The sequence below is a fragment of the Asterias rubens genome, chromosome 1 (genome assembly GCF_902459465.1).
Source record: "Asterias rubens chromosome 1, eAstRub1.3, whole genome shotgun sequence".
Lineage (NCBI taxonomy): Eukaryota > Metazoa > Echinodermata > Asteroidea > Forcipulatida > Asteriidae > Asterias > Asterias rubens.
The window spans coordinates 28,978,918-28,996,959 of record NC_047062.1 but is presented as its reverse complement, the minus strand read 5'-3'; the positions used below and the strand labels follow the sequence as shown (position 1 = coordinate 28,996,959).

The 18,042-nt window shown below is 38.0% G+C and overlaps 1 protein-coding gene across 3 annotated transcripts; it reads right to left on the bottom strand.

Moving 5' to 3' along the window:
• Window positions 1-1,279: 1,279 nt before the first annotated feature.
• On the bottom strand, window positions 1,280-17,598 carry LOC117306942 (L-lactate dehydrogenase-like). 3 transcript variants are annotated; one of them, XM_033791529.1, is made up of 10 exons: window positions 17,288-17,598; window positions 14,750-14,900; window positions 13,619-13,736; window positions 12,841-12,951; window positions 11,716-11,952; window positions 9,806-9,923; window positions 9,021-9,053; window positions 4,815-4,886; window positions 2,770-2,893; window positions 1,280-2,161 (listed from the first exon to the last, which is right to left on the bottom strand). In XM_033791529.1, exons 2-10 carry the CDS (start codon window positions 14,879-14,881, stop codon window positions 1,979-1,981), a joined length of 1,128 nt encoding a protein of 375 aa, XP_033647420.1. In that variant the 5' UTR covers window positions 14,882-14,900; window positions 17,288-17,598; the 3' UTR covers window positions 1,280-1,978. The 3 variants fall into 3 exon arrangements, with proteins under 3 accessions (XP_033647420.1, XP_033647429.1, XP_033647438.1); XM_033791538.1 differs by lacking the exon at window positions 9,021-9,053 and having other exon boundaries at window positions 17,288-17,597; XM_033791547.1 differs by lacking the exons at window positions 4,815-4,886; window positions 9,021-9,053.
• Between the last annotated feature and the right edge of the window lie 444 nt (window positions 17,599-18,042).

Genomic DNA, 18,042 nt, shown 5'->3' with positions numbered 1-18,042 from the left:
TGAAGACATATTCAATCAATAGGTAGTAAAAGAAGGAAGGGGTGGGGCAGTCAATTGAGATGGGGGGGGGGGTAATGAGGAAATACATAGGCCTAGTGCTGTAACGAATAAGTCCGAAAGCCATCAGTGATAACCTGGACCAAATTTCATAAAGCCTGTAATAACAAAAAATTGCTAAATACAGAATAGTACTGCTTAGCAGAATCAGGTTACCAGCCCAAATTACATTTAGTTTGCATTGTTGTGGCTGGGGCCCAGCTCAATTTTTGCTTAGCAAAGAAATTTGTCAAGCAGTGTTTTCTGCTTAACAGCTTTATGAAATTGGGCCCTGATCATTACTATAACTTGCATACGCATTTTCGCTCTTAAATAACTAAAACCACAATCAGAAAAATGGAGTGACTACGTCTGCCTTGGACTCGATTTCACAAAGCACTGAGATTCATCTTAAGATGAGTTGTACAATATTGCCACAATGATTTGAAGTGTGACAACACACTTTGATGGGCAATTAAGATGAGTGCACGTCCCAAGAGCAATATTAACTCTTCGCCAAATCAAGCCCACAACTGTGTATTTGAGAGGGTTGTGATAACTACCCCACCTAGCAATCAGAAGCCATATTTCGGTCAAAAAACTCATTTGCCAACACAGGACACAAGACTAGACTGCACACTATTGGGCTATGCTACATTTTGACCGCCAAAACGGCTTCCAGCAACCACATGACCAAAGAAAACTGGTCCCTTAATGTCGCAACTCTCAACACACAGTTCTGTATAGGTCACCACTATTTTTCCCACACAATCACAGAAGACGTCCAAATTAATTGGGAACACTCCAGATACTTAAAGGTACAATACAAAAGAGGTAATTATCAAAAATTTAAATAATCATTTTCAGTTTGAAGTTGATACTGGTGTTAATTACCCTGAGAAATATTTTTCCTCTGTCCACAAAAGTCATTTTTTTTATTATTAATATTTAAATCAAAAATAATGTAAAAGCATTCTGAAAGATTATGAGCACTGAAATTCATTCAAGGAATTTTCAGACATTCTAGGTTTTCTTTACCAGAAATTCATATTGATGACTACAGTATTGAATGTCATGGCTGAGCAGTTTCGTTCACGGGACCCAAGCTCTGGTGTTGTTAGCAGCAGAGTGTTGGTTTGAAACTCGGTCATGATACTTGCGCTCTTGAGCAAGGCACTTAACCAAAATTGCCTTGTAAAAAGTTGGGAAGCTAGAGCATTCTGCTCTACCAACCAGGTTTCTAGTAGATGATACCCATGCATACATCTTTATAGACTGTGAAGGGGGTAACCCTGTTTCAGCCCCAGGAGTAGGTGACAACATGCCCCTGCTGGCAGTGTTGATAGGGGTCATAGCCCAATTTGATGAAGTGTTGCCTCTTCTTGAAATAGCCACCTGTGATGTAAGGCTATCTCTTATTTAAAAAACCTTAAAAGCAACCGTCAGATTCATAATTCCGTAGATTTGCACTGAGAATATTTTGAAACCACGGCTTTGGCTTTGGTTCTGGCTTCAAGCTCTGTCCTCTAGTCTAAAACCCTGAGCCTGTGGAAAACGCGCAATAGACCCTTCCCATAAAATATGTAAATTGCACATAGCGCGTGCGCACTAACGTTTTGGTTTGCAAATTGAGGGAACATTGCGTGTTTTGTACACGGGTAACGGGTGCGTCACGCAGACACGATTGCGCGTCTGCTTAGAGCACAACTCTATGGCGTTTGCCAACCAACAGGGTCTGTATGCATGCATGAATGTAATTAGCATACTTCATGGGAAGGGTCCATTGTCAAAGCATCCACAGGGCCAAGCTAGCCTGAGCTGAATCTGGAGCCGGCCGAATCCTTGGATTAAAAAAGGGCCGATAGTAACAACCAGTATTGTACCTTCAAATAAGATGAACCACCCTAATTAATTCTCACTTCATTTCCATAGGGCTTAGGCTTTACTCCAAGGTAGGAGCTGGTAGTTGAAGCTCCTTGATGACATCCGCCAATGTCTCTGCACTGTTTCTGAGTTGCTGTACCTCCTGCGGGTTAAGTTGTTGCTTAATGACATGACGTACTCCGTGCTCTCCAAGCACACATGGGAGACTCAGAAACACATCCTTTTCAATGCCATGGTAACCCTTTAAATAAAAGCGACAACGCATCACATGTTAGTATGAACATCTAGGTATAATAATAATAATAATGTGAATTTGGTTTGCAATAAAACCATGTGTACATGTATATCTACTTGCTGGGTAGATTATGTTCATTTGAGAATTTGTCATGCTTTTTATTATATTCTACTACCAAGGAGTAAATTTGTTGGAATACGGGAGCATTCTTATTTCTGAAGAAAAAACCCTGTCCTGGTTATTAACTACTATTAAGAGCGGAACGTAGGAAATATGCCAGGACTACTACTTTTGCTTAGTGGATCGAGGGGGGGGGGGACTTCTCGTTATAAACTTCACTTCAGCAGAGTGAGTTCTTAATAATCCTATCTTAGCCTCTTTTAAAATTTTCGCCTCAATTGTTTTCAAGGCAAAACAGCCTATGATCTTTGTGTTTGATTTTCTCAAAGTGTAATCTTTTGACTTAGGCTGTTTTGCCATGAAACGACTGAATAGGGGAAAGAGTATAGGATCTTTTTTAGGTGGGGAGGGGAAGGGGGAGGATGACTTCCTCTGCCAAATGTTAGCCTTAATTCCAACCTTGGAAGAGGGCACAGGGATAAACTCATATTTACCTGTGCCAGTGTAGTGAGAGCAAAGACAGCGTTCTGGTTCCGGAGTACAGACTGTGCCAGCGTGCTGACACTCAAGCCAATAGCCCATGATGTGTATCCCTTCAGCCTGATGATCTCATACGCACTGAAGAGAAATATTACACACCGGTGTTATAACTCAGTCAACCATTAAGAACCAGGGTGGAGTATGGTGATAAGTGGGTGTGCAAGTGGAAAGATTTACGTATCATTCAGTTTGCTTCACAAAATGTATGTCTAGCAGTTGGAACAAATTAATGACTAATACATGTACACGTATGATCTTATGAGTTTAGCCCAATTTGTTTCAAATTATTCACTCATTGACCCTTTACAAAGTTTGTTGCACGATTCACAAACTCTAAAGTTTACTGGCAAACTCTTTAAGCCTCAGCTTGCAGACTCTGGTTTTTTTTAATCATCACTGTGTCTATGTTGTCTATTCTATTTTTATTTTCTCTATTTTTCCAATGTTTTTAATATTCTGTGGTTTGAAACTTGAAATGAATTTCTTACTGCTTTATCATCTTGATCCTACTGTAAAGAAAAAAAAGGGTGTTTTACTTGTTGCACACATTTTTCTTGACTAAAGAGAAAAATTAACAGGACATCAAGTGTCTGAGGGAATCTTTATAGGGTTAAACGATAAGAGCCCAAAAAGCTCATAAGACAACAATTTCCTCAATGCCTCAATGAAGCGGCTGTAGCCAAATGGTCTAGTGGGAAGACTCAAGATCTAGTGGCCACATCATCACTATGTTGGATCACAGACCAGACCAGTCATGATACCAGAGTCCTTTTAGCAATGAACCATAATCACTTCTCATCACCCAGGAGTAGAGATGCTTGTCGTAACAAATTAGGTAAATGTCCACGACTTGTTGGTCACCGGGCCGGCATACTTTTAAGATGATTTCAGAAATACCTTCAGCCTAATAAACAGGAGCGATTGTTAAGACGCTTTGATAAAAAAACACCTTATACAAACCTACTGTTATTACAAGTCAATTTCAAACTTATAAATTTTACCATCAGTATCTTTCGTGACTAAGGTTATTTATGGCCACTTAATACTCAACACATTTTCCGATACAAAGCAAATCTAATCAAGTGACATTCAATTTAACTTCATTTAACTATTGCTTTGCTTTTGTGTATCTGTAATAGTTATAAACTAGTCTAATTAATACAAGTTTTTTGTACCACACTACGAAAAAGAAAAACTACTCACAATACATCAAACAATTATTACACAAAGTTTAGAACAAAATAGTTTATGGATAATTCCAGACAAATATTAACTATAGCATTCTACTAAAAAAAGACAAATAACATCTTGAGAGTTAACTAGCAAGCAAAGCTTAGTATAGAAGTAGTTATCAAAGTAAATGACAGATCAGAAAGAGAATGTTAAGAAATAACAGTTAAAATGTATATCGACAGACTTGGGTAACCAAAAGGGATTTTCGCATTGGACAAAAACAAAAATTACAACGTAGAGCTGGAATGGGAAATTAGATTTGTTGTCTACTGATAGACTTTGGCATTGAAAAACAACTTAAAATACATAAGTGGCAACAAACTTACTGTTTAATTTGACTTGGCATTGGTTTGCAGGAGTAGCATTCATTGAAAGCCTGTCTCCTACCTAGTATTTTGTCAATATCTTTGCTTGGGTGAGACAAAGCGTTGAATGGTGAATGAGAGCTGTGTGCCCGCCCTCCATAGTACGGCCTTTGTTCCAGTTAACAAATTTGAAACAAAAATACAAAATTCACGTCTCCCGGTATGCAGACCCAAATTAGCATGCTGACATGTCATCTGTCCTCTAAAAGAAACACACACATTAGCAAAATAACCTGCTAAAGTGTTTGAAAATGGCTGTATTTGAAAAAGTAAGTTTGCTGCCACCTCCAAGAAGCTGCTCACAATGCCAGTACATGTACGTAATTATTAAATTGGGGTACATCAAGTTCAAGGACACACTTCAAAACCATGCATGTAGAAAAACAGAGAGAAGAACAGACCTGTCAACGACCCTTTTGTGTAGGGTTTTCCAGTCAGCAAGAGACCCCAATGACTCCCCCTCCAGACCAATTCTGATGGTATCCATGGCAACAAAGATGGCAGCCGATCACCGACGAGAAGCACGTAAATAAAATTAAATGAATCCTGTTGCTTAAAATAATGCTCAGTTTTGCTTAATGCGTGTTCTGATTAGAGGTGATTTTAACTTTTCTATGCTAAACAAAATTCAAAATAATCCGTTAATTATGTTTCAACAAACATCATCTATGCAATCCCAACATGACATTTCAAGAGAAAAAAAATAGATATATTTTTGAGCATGCAGAATTGCTTTTGGAGCAAACTTTATGCAATGAAGCCATACTGTCGCATTTTAGAGGTAAAACGATGGTGAAACAACAGAAATGTACATAATGCATGCGGGGCACAGGATTGGCCAATAGGCATCGAGAGTGCCCTACTTAAACGACGTCATATGCATTTAAAATGTCAGATACAACTTAACATATTGCGCAGACTTCTATAGCTTTATTTCATTATCTCTTTTTTGTTTTTCGTTTTTGAAGTCCTTCACTCACTAACTTTAAACATTGTATTTGTAGGAGTGCATGTAAAGACTGCACAAATGATGCTTCTTGAATCTACACTACTTCTGTTTAATTTCTCTACACACACAAGCCTGCAATTCACAATCTTTGTAGTCTAAATGTTGTTGATGTTTTCTTTTCTTTTTAAATACAGCTATGAGTTTATGAGAGTCAACAAGCAGAAAGCTCAATCCAAAACGGCAACAAATAACTCTGAAGTGATAAATTAACTCTAAAGTGATACCTCACTGAACTTTCCTTCATGAAGTTGGTGATTTAGATTCTGCCGTCGATTTCACAAAGAGTTAGGACTCGTCTTATCTCGAGTTAGGACGAGTAACTCTTCCTAACTTAGGATTAATCTTAAGGTCTGCATGCTACAGTGCAGGGTTGGGACTCGTCCTAAGTCCTAAGATTAGTCCTAAGTTAGGAAGAGTTTTGTGAAATCGACGTCTGAACTGTTTGTCTCTTGTGACACAAAATAATGTAACAAGCAAAATGCTGGAAAAGGGTGTGAGAATGCCTTTTTTGTTTGTCTTTGGGTTTTTTTGCAGAGATATTATTCTTTAACTTGTGTGGAAGAGTGGAACAATTCCATTGTTATGATATTCCAACAATTATTACAAGCCCTAGGAAATGAATTGAGCTTAAGTTGTAAAATTTGCAGGATATGACAGACAAACACGATAACATGGTGGCACAGGGCCCAATTTCATAGAGCTGCTTTTAAAAGCAGAAAATATTGCTTAAAAATAGTCTGCTAAGCAGAAACACGCAGGATACCAGTCACAATTTTTACAAGTGACATTGTAGTTTTGCTGGCCCAGGAGAGAGCTTGTCAAAGCTGATAATTTGATACACCAATTTGTTCAAGCGAGAGGTGTGAAAAGAAATCACCAACAACCACTAAAGACGAATGCAACTATTTTGCCTCTTGCAGAAAGAAATATTTGGAGATCAGTACAATTTTTGTGGAGATGAGTACCATTTTTTGAAAATTAAACAAATAAAAAAGCAGTAAACACACAAAAAAAGAAATAAAGGAAAGGTTTAATGATTGAGTGGGGTTAGAGTGCGTGCAGAGCCAGAGTTAAGCTAGCATCAAACGCGTAAAGAGCATAGAAAACTACCTCAGTAAATCTTAAGAGAATTGTTAGCGTTTTTTTTGTCCTTGGTGGAAAGGGATTTTAGGAAGTGGAATAGATTTTAACTGGTCCCTGTTAATTTTGCTGAGAGCAGATAAGCTTACTCCAAGCATGGAGGAAGGAAACAGCTTACCAGCTCAATAATTTTTCTTACTGCAAAATTTCAAAATTGTAACTGCTGGGCTGTGCAATTTGATAAATCTGCAAGCAGCAAATTTTCCAAAAGAAAAAAAAGCAAGGCGTGGTAATTTATGATGCAGGCAAACACAAGTTGGTTGTTTCAAAAAGGTGGGGAAAAAATACATCTAGATTGTACAGACTAATCAAATCTTAAATGCCACAATATTTTCTATAACATCTAAGGACTCAATTTCATGGCTCTGCTTACGGTGGAATTCTGTGCTTACAGTTTAAGAGCTGAATTTATCAGCGCTAGCTGTGTTAGCGAAGAATGTCTATAAACGTGATGTACATGTACTCACATGCACTATGCAAAACATCCTTGCTTACACTCTACATGTGAGGTTTTAGTACAATAATCATGCAACTTATGCTTCATCAATAACCACCCATTTTTTACTTATGGTAAGCAGATCGCCATGAAATTGTTGGCTCAGAACACAACACAGCAAATATTTAACTACATCTGAGTGATCACAACTAATACTCACAATAACTTAAACGGGTACTGAAAATTAGTGAAAATAGTTCTTCCACATTAAAGTACATGTACCAAAAAGTCTACTCTCTACAAAACCTGTGTAGAGCCAATGGTTTTCTCTTCCAGAAAAGTGCATTTTTCTGTTCACCAAATATCTTTTTATTTCTGGCAAATAGTATTCTGTTTTTCAATTAAAAAGGAGTTTTCTTAATGACACAGGAATCAAAATGTATCATTCTTTATAGTCAAGGGGGTTAGGATTAGTGAACCAAGTGCTAGTGATAGCTTGTCAATAAACACCAGTGTTTATTTACAGTTTTTGGATTTGAAACTTTGCATGGTGAAGATACAATCTCATAGGCCTAATGTTTGTGGTAACATCCATGGTTCTCCACAGGGTAAAATTTGGTACCACGCTGTTGTCAAATGGTAGTCAGGATGCCCTGCGACACAGAGAAAAATGCACGCGTAATGCCGTTACGAAATAGCCGAGATCTGGGTACCAGTCTTTGCACACTATTATTATATACAAAAAGGTAAGTGATACAGCGCATCGAACGGTGATTTGAGTTCGTCGTGATGTGTTTTTCAAATTTTTTTGTCCGGGCGCGATATTTTTGTCCGGGTGCATGACGATTTTGTCCGGGCGTGGCATTTTTTGTCCGGGCGCATTTGGTATTTTCAGAATTTTGTCCGGGCGCTGTGGAGAACCCTGAACATTGTATCTGTGCGTGAAATCTCTCTTAGAATTGTGGTGCTGAAAACAACCAGTGGTTGAAATAATTTGATGTTTCCATCAGTATGCTTTGATCAACTTCAGTCAGGTGAAAACTCTGTTCATTTTCTGTTATCAAAGAAAACCAGTGGCCTACTTATCACAAAACACATTAACATCCAAACCACTGCATACAGTAATGTGGCTTCATCACAGCTACATGTGACCAAGACTAAAATTGGTCAAATAATCGTTCCTTGCTAAACCATGCTTTGAATTATCAAAGTTAATGACGTTAGTTATAGACTATGTCTGAATTGATAGCTTTTAAAGGCTATGCAGCTGTAGCCAGAGGGCCCAATTTCATATAGCTGTTATAAGTTAGTTTTCTAAGCAAAAATGGGTCGAGTACCAGTCACAAAATAGTGTCTATCACATCACATTTTTGGCAGGTTACCTGTTTTTTGCTAAGATACTTTTCTTTTCTGTGCTAAGTAAGTCTATGTGCTTTTATACAGCTTTATGAAATAGTACCCGAAGCTATAAAGTCAATTCAATTCAGACGCAGCCATAGTGAAAACAATTATGCAAAGTGATTTGGATGTACATATACACATGTACTTTACACAACTATTGGTAACAATATCTTGCATATTAAAAACCAACAAAACCAAAAAACAAAACAAACAAAAACGTGACTTTTCTTTCAAATCAATAGTGAACAAAATCGAGTAGTTAGGAGACATCGAATATTAGGAGACATAAAATATTGCACTTGATTGTAAAACAAAGACTTCAAAATCAAGGAGAATAAATAAGCAAACTGGGGTTTTTACTTATGAAAACCGGGTTTACCAGCAAAGTCATCACACAAGCAAGTACCATAAAGACTAAAAAATTCTTTTTCAGCAACCACAGCAACCCTTTGGCAAGAAAACAGCTTTTTTGTTTTAAAACTTTCCTAAACAATAAATTCAGTGCATGCAGTCATCACCAAAATACAAAGCAAAAGAACACTAGGTGTTTCTCAAATGCTAAACCTTTGGAAGGGTGTATTTTCTTAAGGTGATTACTGCAGATCAAGAAGAACTAATTACCCTTTGGTCTCCTTTGCTTCGCCTTGCTTTGGGCTACAAGTAAATACCATGAATATTCATACAAAATAAATAATACATAAGGGAGGAAACTAAAGAAGGGAGTATTTAACATAAACAGGTAATCTACCTTGCTGTGAAGATTGTGTTCTTTTGAGGATTTGTCTTGAGTTTCTACCAAGGAGACTTCTCCGTTCTGAAAAGAACTGTCAGCCCCTACTTATTAACTACTACCCGGGCCGAAGGTAGGAAATAAGCCAAGACTACTAGAATGTGTACTTTCACTTAGTGAATTGAGGGAACTTCTCATCAACTTCACTGCTAAAGAGTTCATTTACCAATCAGACAAGGTTAAATAATTATTTCCAAATGTTTTTTTTGGTTATCCCTCAATAGGGGTTCATATTATTTTTTTTTTAAAGACAACACAGAGTGGCAGAAAGGGTACTGTTTACTCACAAATATAAACCACATACAAATAACATATAAAGGAGTAGTAGTAGGCTGCCACATTACATAGATTGGGGTAAATAGGCTGCAGGCTACACGTGTTGACAAAATAAAAAATATTATTGTAAACAAGCAATTAACAAATCCACCAATCAGTCAATAAATTAGTCAATAAATCAACCAACTAATACAGAACATTAAACTGTACACTGGTATTATTAAAAGAAAACAAACAACAATAACAGTAACCTAAAAACCATGTGTTTGACATTCTATATGATTCAATGTCCCGCCCACGTCATGCATATTCATGTTGAAATCTGCATATTATTTCTTACCTTTCTACCACATCTTTATGGAGATCTTTCCACTCGTCCATGTCCCTGTCGGTACCAATTTGGGGAATCAATCCAACCAGGCTCACTCCAGCGATACTAGTGCCAGACCATACAGGTACTGCAAGAAAGTGTGTACAAAATACAATGTTTATATATGTGTTTTAAAATCCTACAAATTGCCCCAATTGCACTGATATAATAAAACTATTAATTAAAGCCAATGGACACTGTTGGAAATTACTCAGAATATTTATTAGCATAAAATCTTTCTTGATTATGATGATGGGGAGAGGTTGATAGTATAAAACATTGTGAGAAACAGCTCCCTCTGAAGTGACGTAGTTTTCGTGAAAGAAGTAATTTTTCCCGAATTTGATTTCGAGACCTCAGATTAAGAATTTGAGGTCTCGAAATCAAACATCTGAAAGCACACAACTACGTGTGACAAGGATGTTTTTGTTCTTTCATTGATATCTCGCAACTCCGACGACCGATTGAGCTCGAACTTTCACAGGTTTGTAATTGTATGCATATGTTGAGATATACCAACTGAGAAAGTCTTTGACAATTACCAATAGTGTCCAGTGTCTTTAACACAAGTAAGTTTTATGGACATTAATTTTTTAACAATCTATAACCCTACCTTTAATTTCAAAAATTATATAAAACCTTCATTGTTTTAATGGTCACATTTTGTGGATCTTATTTTTCACCTTTTCAAGCTTTTACTTTTCGTGGTTAAATATTTCAGTATTTCTTTTTGTAATAGTGTCTGGGAGCATTTTTTAAATGGATTTGGCGCTATATAAATGTGTTTCATTTTTACTATTATAAATATTATTATTTTCAAAGCAGTCATTGAATTTACACCAACAAAAGCCTAGTCAATTGTTTGTTTGTTGGGGTGTTTGTTTGGTCTTAATATGATATTAAATATTAGATGTCAGTTTGTTTGCACAATCCGTGGCATTTGTCAATCAAGTGTATACACTTTGGATCTTTAGAATCATATCTTTGACTATCAAAAATGGCTGTTACAGAAACTGCAACATCGGATCAAAGTACAACCATGCACTTGATCTTGTATTGACATCCCCGTGCAGGTCTGTATGCTTATCTTATCATGTAAAATATCCGTTTTGATTTGGCCAGGTAAAAATATTATTCTTTTACTTTCCCCTCCCAGTTTTAAAATTGCTTGATGTTCTGTATTTTACCTATGAAATGCAACAATTGTCTAAACAGTTGAACAACCCCACCCTGCCCCACCCCCACCGCCCCCAAATAAAAGAGAAGAGCAGCGGGGAGTAGATTATTTCAATAAAAGTTTTTATATCTCACTCTTCAACCAATTAACCATGGCTTATTATAGTTACAGGACAATGGCACTTTTGGAGGGACGCAAAACAAACCATTTTTTTACCATTGACCTTATGAAAAAACACTAATATAAAATGATCTTGGATAAAAAGGATGTTGTTTACCGACTGCAGTATTGAGCAAGCAGAGTTGGAATTTTAATTAATGTTTAACTAACAACCTACCCCTTTTTGCACATTGATACAACCTTTCTATTGCGACCGCTGTGCAATAAGATTTTCATTCACATTTTTAGAGCGCCAACAAATCAATGTCTACAAAACAGCAAGAAATCCTAAAAAAGGGATCTATTATTATAGTAAACTTGCGGGTACAATCATGTGTCTTTATTGGAGGAGTGTTGTCTCTGAAAAGAGAACAAATCTTCAAATGTCACAATTGTTGTGCGAAACTAAAATTCAAAATAAAACACTTAAATAAAATACTTAAATACTTTATGGTGGACAAATGCTTGAGGAAGAAAACAAGTTGACATGAACTAAATTAAACACCTTCACTTTCAATTGAATCAAATTAATAAGAACACCTACCGCTTGTATCTCCGTGCTCACCAATGATATAACCATGGACACTAGAGGGGGCTATTTGAAGTTTCTCTCCAATAAGGAAGCGGAATCTGGCCGTGTCCAGGTTGGTTCCACTTCCAAACACCCTGTTCTTTGGCAGACCGCTTAGCCTCCATGCTACATACGTCAAAATGTCCACTGGGTTGGAGACTACCATAATGATGGTGTTTGGGCTATACTTAACAAGGTTGGGGATTATCCCTAGGAAGTGAAAAGAGAATACAAAAGCAAAGTGGGATTACAAAATTTGAAATCAGCTGCCAGATTCAAATGCCATTAGAGGAAATAACCATGAATGTATGGGATCTATTTTTCACACATAACAAGGATGTCATTAAGGCCCGGTCCCACTGCAGCGATATCAATTGGTTGAATGAGCGTGTGCGTATTCTGTGTGGAGCAATTCAACCAATAGAATGCGTTCTCTTTGCGTCGTGATCATTATTGTTTTCGTTATCGCTGCAGTGTGACTCGGCCTTTAGCCTTTTTGAGGTTTGGTGGACACTATATGAGTGCACTATTTGGTTTGGGAGTATACAGACAAATTTACCCAAACCAAACAGTGCCATATAATGAATGTGCCCCACCCAAAATGGTTTGTTGTGGATCGGCCACTTCAAGGTAAGGGCTACACTTAACTGACTGCCTACATAAGGCCCAGTTGGGCAGAGGTTTTGGTTGTTCAAATCCAGCTTTATAAATAAGAAATAAATAAACTTTTTGTTTTGATTGATAGCACATTTCACAATAACCGTCTCATTGAGCTTTTCATTAGTGCCCTGGTCATTGGACCAATAACATTCCTTAAATCTTTCTCAGCTCCCGGGGAGTATACAACCTGGGCAACCGCAGCGCTCCAATGGCTTTTGTATACACATCAACCTCAAAGGTACCCATTTATACCCGTAGATGAAGAGAAGCAATAATAATAAAGTATTTTGCTCAAGGACACAAGAGTCACGACTGAGATTCGAACTCACAATCCGATGACTAAACCCTCTTTTAAAACCACTCGGCCATGACAACCTTATTTCTAGTATATTTGTCTTTGTTCAACACCAAATTATTATAATTTTTTAGAAAGAATACCTTTAAAGATAGCGACATTCCTCTGGACCAGATTAAGACGGCTTTCTCCTTCTCTCTGTCTCACTCCTGCTGTCACAATGCACAGTCTGGAACCAGCAGACACTTTATAATCTAACAGAATTTCAACCAAAAAGATATATTTGTTAACACTATTAGACTCTTTTCCATGCCAAGGGTTGTAGATTCAATCCCAAGCAGAATGTATTGCTAAAGAAAATATTAGTGGGGTACCAGTCGCAACAAAAAAATAATCTGAAGACGATACCATTCGGGCTGTAGTTATATTTTTAGTTCAAGGGAGTTGCTTAAGGTCACCAACCTAAATAACATGTACCATTTGTGACTAGTGTCCTGCTCGTGTTTGCTAAGCAGAAACTGTACAAAAAAAGCATATATGAGTACAGGCCTGTATGATTCAGTTTTGAAAGGGCAAGGTCACTAAGACATTTTCTCCTTGGTAAAGGGCACCCTATGAGGAACCTGAAAATCTATACTGGAGCATTTCAAGGGCACCGAAGGGGAAATGGATGCAATCTCCTTTGTTGCCTCCGTGCAATATCAGGCCTGCAAGCAGCTATAGAAATTGGATCATGGCAAATGCCTATATCCCAAGTGCTTAGTTCAAAGGAGCAGTTCAAGACAAATATACAGATCCCTGCATACATAATCTATATTTGGTTGAGATTGACTTAGTGTCCCTCAGGCTGAGAATTCTTGGTCAGCAATTTCTGTCTGGTAGTCGGACTCACTGACAGGCTGAATTAATGGCGGTACGTACCAGTGTCACCTTTGACAATCATTCCTTTGGTGAAAGCTAATCCATGTTGCAGATCCTTCACCTCTCCATGTAGTTTGTCTGCTACGACATCCACAAGGGCAAGCTCACTGGCTACATGCTGAGAAAGTAACATCATAAAAACAAGTTTGGTTTTATCAGCTGTTTGACTGTAAATTTATTGGGTTTTTTTCATAAAAAACATCATTGAAACGAATGTACAGTATGGCAACTGATAGGTTGAATTGCACTGGTACAATACATACAATTTCTTGAAACGTAGCTTGAATAGGTTTTAAACACACAATCTCAAAGGGCATTTGAGGAAATCAGACTCAAGGGGCACTTGCGGAAATAATAATATTAAATAATAATAACAGTTCTTATGCGCATTTTATAATAACCAATGCGCTTTACATTGGTGCCCTGGTCATAGGGCCAATAACATCCCTTTTAATGTTTCTCAGCTCCCTTGGGAGTGCACAACCTGGGCAGTCATTCGTGGTAAGTCTTGATAAGTTTACCAGAGTCAAATAAATCCAAGTGCGGACGGTGGGAAAGTTAACCCGTCGGAATGTTACCCAGCGTCATGGTTAAGTTACCCAAAATATTAATCCAGTGCGAACACGGCTTTAGGTGAATGAAGTTCAAGTCCCTTTTCTAATATTTTTGGTTGAACAAAGATAAATTTAGCAGAGGGGATTTGAACTTGTGACCTCATGATTAATGCACCAGTGCTCAACCAACTATAAAAGCCATCTGGATCCCCTATTTTGTAATGTCTTTGTCATTGGACCACTGTTAAAGGCAGGTGATACACTTTGTCAAAGACTAGTATAAGTTTATAAAAAAAAAAAAATAAAAAAAAAAAATACAAACCTGTGGGAAATTTGAGCTGAAAGATGCAAGAAAATATGAGGGAAAATGTGATGAAATTTAGTAATGTGTACTTTTAGATGCCTCGGATTCAAATTTTGGGGTGAAAAATAACCTCTTCCTCTAAAACTACATTATTTCAAAGGGTCTCTAGTGCTGTACCAAGTAAGCTTTTATGGTCATTACATACATTTTTGGAGTAATTACCAAAGGTGTAATATGATTTGAAACATTTGAAGGCGACTGGGTTTGAATTACCTGTGTGAGGATGCTGAAGGCACAAGCCATGCCGACTTGACCAACTCCTACCACTGTCACTTTAGTCTGGGAGAACTCACTCATCTCCTCACACACAGGGTGCATCAACTGCTGCTCTAGCTGGGTTGCCATCTTGTCTTTTTAATGGTATCTACCACGGACAAAGACAGTTTTGTCATGGGTTAGAATCCCACCAGAGTATGCCTGTGATTTTGTTGCACAAAACTCAGGAAGGTATACAAGGTGCTAACACAAAGTGAAAACAGTAGGTTAGCAAAAAGAATGCATACTGTACACAGAGTTCTCAATGATGCCATCATGTACTTCCTAAATCTTGCCATAGCTGATAACATCTATTACTTCCTTGTAACACATAGATCTACTGTATAGGCTTGCCTTCCCAAAACTGACTGTAAACTACAATGCAGAGAAGGTCATTCATAGTCCAATTCAAAAGGATAGGGATTGGGTTGGGTGGAGACTGTGTTAACTTCTAACTCCCTTCCTTAAATACGGGTTCCAAGGTGAATTCTAATTTGTGAGGCATCCATTCCCAATAGATAGAGTCCCCATATTGCTGACATTGGAAACTGGGCGAAAAGTCAGCATACTAATCATAATGTACAAAATTCTCGACAGAATCGTAGAATGATATCTGATTTCTAAAATAAAATGTAATTGTTCTACGTGCAACTTGTGCAGATGCCCTACAGAACTAGTATTTTTTGTTAACAGTTTTTAATAAGGGAATAAAAGGGTAGCGACCAGTTCTTACACGGCCATTTAAAGCTGGCAGGGTCAAATTGCTGTGTGATAAAGGCCCTAGCCGAAGGCGAGGGCTGAGGGCCTTTAGCGCACGGCAACGACCCTGCAAGGTTTTAAACGGACGTTTGAGAACGAGTCACTACTCTTTTTTATTCCCATTCATAAATGCCTTTTTTTTGTTTTAAATGTCAATAAAAACAAAATAATTACAGACACTTTGACAATTGAAAATTTGAGGTTTGAAAAATTTCTTTCAAAAACTTTGTGAAAAGTCTGTTGCGCGTGGGTTGTGTGTATGCGCGCGCGCATACAAGATTACGCGCGGGCGCTTAGAAATAGATTACTTTCTGTAACTAATAGCTATGAATTGCGTTCCGCGTGATAATCTTGTGCGCCTGACACGCGGAAGCCAGCCGGTCATAAAAACTGGTCATTATCAACCATTTAAACATCCCCAAGTGACGCGCTCTCCACCAATAGGAGTAGAGAAACTGTCTGGGGTATTTATGAATAACAGTTTCAAAGAACAATCAGAGACTTGATCTGTTTCCCACCTCTAGTCATTGATGGCACCCAACTTTCGCACTCTGCAATTTAGGGAAAACTATGTTTACCCTAAAATATCTATGGGGAGAATCCTCCCACACGCTTGCGATTTTTCATATGATGATTTGCCGACTGTATAATTTGGATTCAGATTTAAATGCAAACTAAACCTAGCCTAAGCACTAAAATACTGGCTAAAAGGCTTGGGCCACCCATTCGGAACATGACAATAACAAACTCCCTGTGCCCTCCCCCCTGCCAATAAACATTCTGTCCCTCGTCCCCCGGTCAATGTTGATGGGAGCGCAGACCGCACAATTGAAGAACTAATGTTGGTTGAATGAGAACATCATTCATAAATGCCTAAGACAAATCGGATCCATTCTGATGGTCGAAAGGGCATCACGTGGGGGTGTTTGAACATATGATATAACACCAGTAAAAAGTGTTGAAACATGGGCGTGACACGCGAGCTTGCACCTGTGCTTATATGACAGACTTTTCTTCATTCCTATTGGTCGAGAGCAACGACTTCGTCTCGGTAAAATTATCAAGAACCAAGCCTCGGCGGGTTTAAGCCACAGTTGAAAACCTCTTCACCACACATTGATTCCCTTATTAAAAGGGGCACGGCACGGGACCTTCTTTTAGAAACTATAAGGCACCGGCTCCTCATGGGGGAGCCTTATAGCTCAGCTCTATGGATGGGAGCGAACTATTCAACCGTGATAAAGTCACGTGGTAATATTGCCACCTGTTGTTACCTATTCAGTAAATTGTTGTGGCAATCTATGTTAAAGCCGTTGGACACTTTCAGTAAACAGTATTGTCCAAGGCCCACACTTCGTGTACCACAACTTCTATATAAAATAACAAACCAGTGAAATTTAGGCTCAATCGGTCATCGGAGTCGGGAGAAAATAACGGGAAAACCCACCCTTGTTTTCGCACGTTTCCTCGTGTCATGACATGTGTTCAAAATAATTTCGTAATTCTCGCTATCGAGAATTGATATTGTTTTAATGTTTTCTCAAAAAGTAAAGCATTTCATGGAACAATATTTCAAGGGAAGTCTTTCATTTTCACCATTACCTTCTGTAAACCCTGTAAAGTGTAAGTTATTTGTAAATCTGTGAACTTTTTTGTTTCTGTACCGAAAGTGGATAATGGCTTTAACATCATGATTCGTCATTAAAGACATTAAGTTAATCACATATAAATACTCACACACTAGCTAACAAATGAAACTTGACCAGGCGATCCGAGGTTGCGGCAGCTGACAAAATATAACCACCGTATTCGTATAGGAACTTGGATTGAAATTGAATGCAGCATGCAATTCACAATTGATGTTCCAGCCAGCTGACCACCACCACTACACAGTTTTAGTGAAATTTTGATGAGAACGATGGACCATCGAATGAAAAGTGGTAATGCATATGGTGCTACACACGCTTGTCACAGTGGATGGGCATACATCTGTTCACATCAGCCAAACCTAGACCCTGGATGAAGCCTACATACACAACGTGAAATTAGACCAACCTAAACTGTATGCACTGTTTATGTTTTTTAACTGTGACACCGGCTAAATTTGAGCAAGTCCTTTCAATGGTCTATTTCCCTTCTTGCAATTGCCGACCGAAATAAACAATTAAAATAATACTTTTGTTGATTTAATAATTGTATATTATACATGTTTTCTAAGAATAAAAAAGTGAGTTGCAAGAGGAAAAATGCTTTAACCAGTGTCGACCAACTTATTGGACACTTTGTATGAATACTGTGTATGCCTGAGTAAAGTCTAAAACTGGGCTTCGGAAAACTGCACGTAGGCACTTGTTGTGCGTGCGGCGACGCACTAAGACATCCTAAAAATTCTCAGCAAATTATATTATCATACGATAAATAATGTCCTCCAATATGACATAAAGGCCATAGCCCGAAAGGTCATTGGATGGTTAAATGGATTTTGTGGAGTA

What these genes read in the sequence shown, in the direction of transcription:
- LOC117306942 (XM_033791529.1), bottom strand. Translation starts at nt 14,881, where the DNA reads ATGGCAACCCAGCTAGAGCAGCAGTTGATGCACCCTGTGTGTGAGGAG. An exon ending in CCTTCAGCATCCTCACACAG is followed by an intron (nt 13,737 to 14,749) that starts GTAATTCAAACC and finishes TTACTTTCTCAG; the next exon opens with CATGTAGCCAGTGAGCTTGC. An exon ending in TGAGCACGGAGATACAAGCG is followed by an intron (nt 9,924 to 11,715) that starts GTAGGTGTTCTT and finishes ACTTTCTTGCAG; the next exon opens with TACCTGTATGGTCTGGCACT.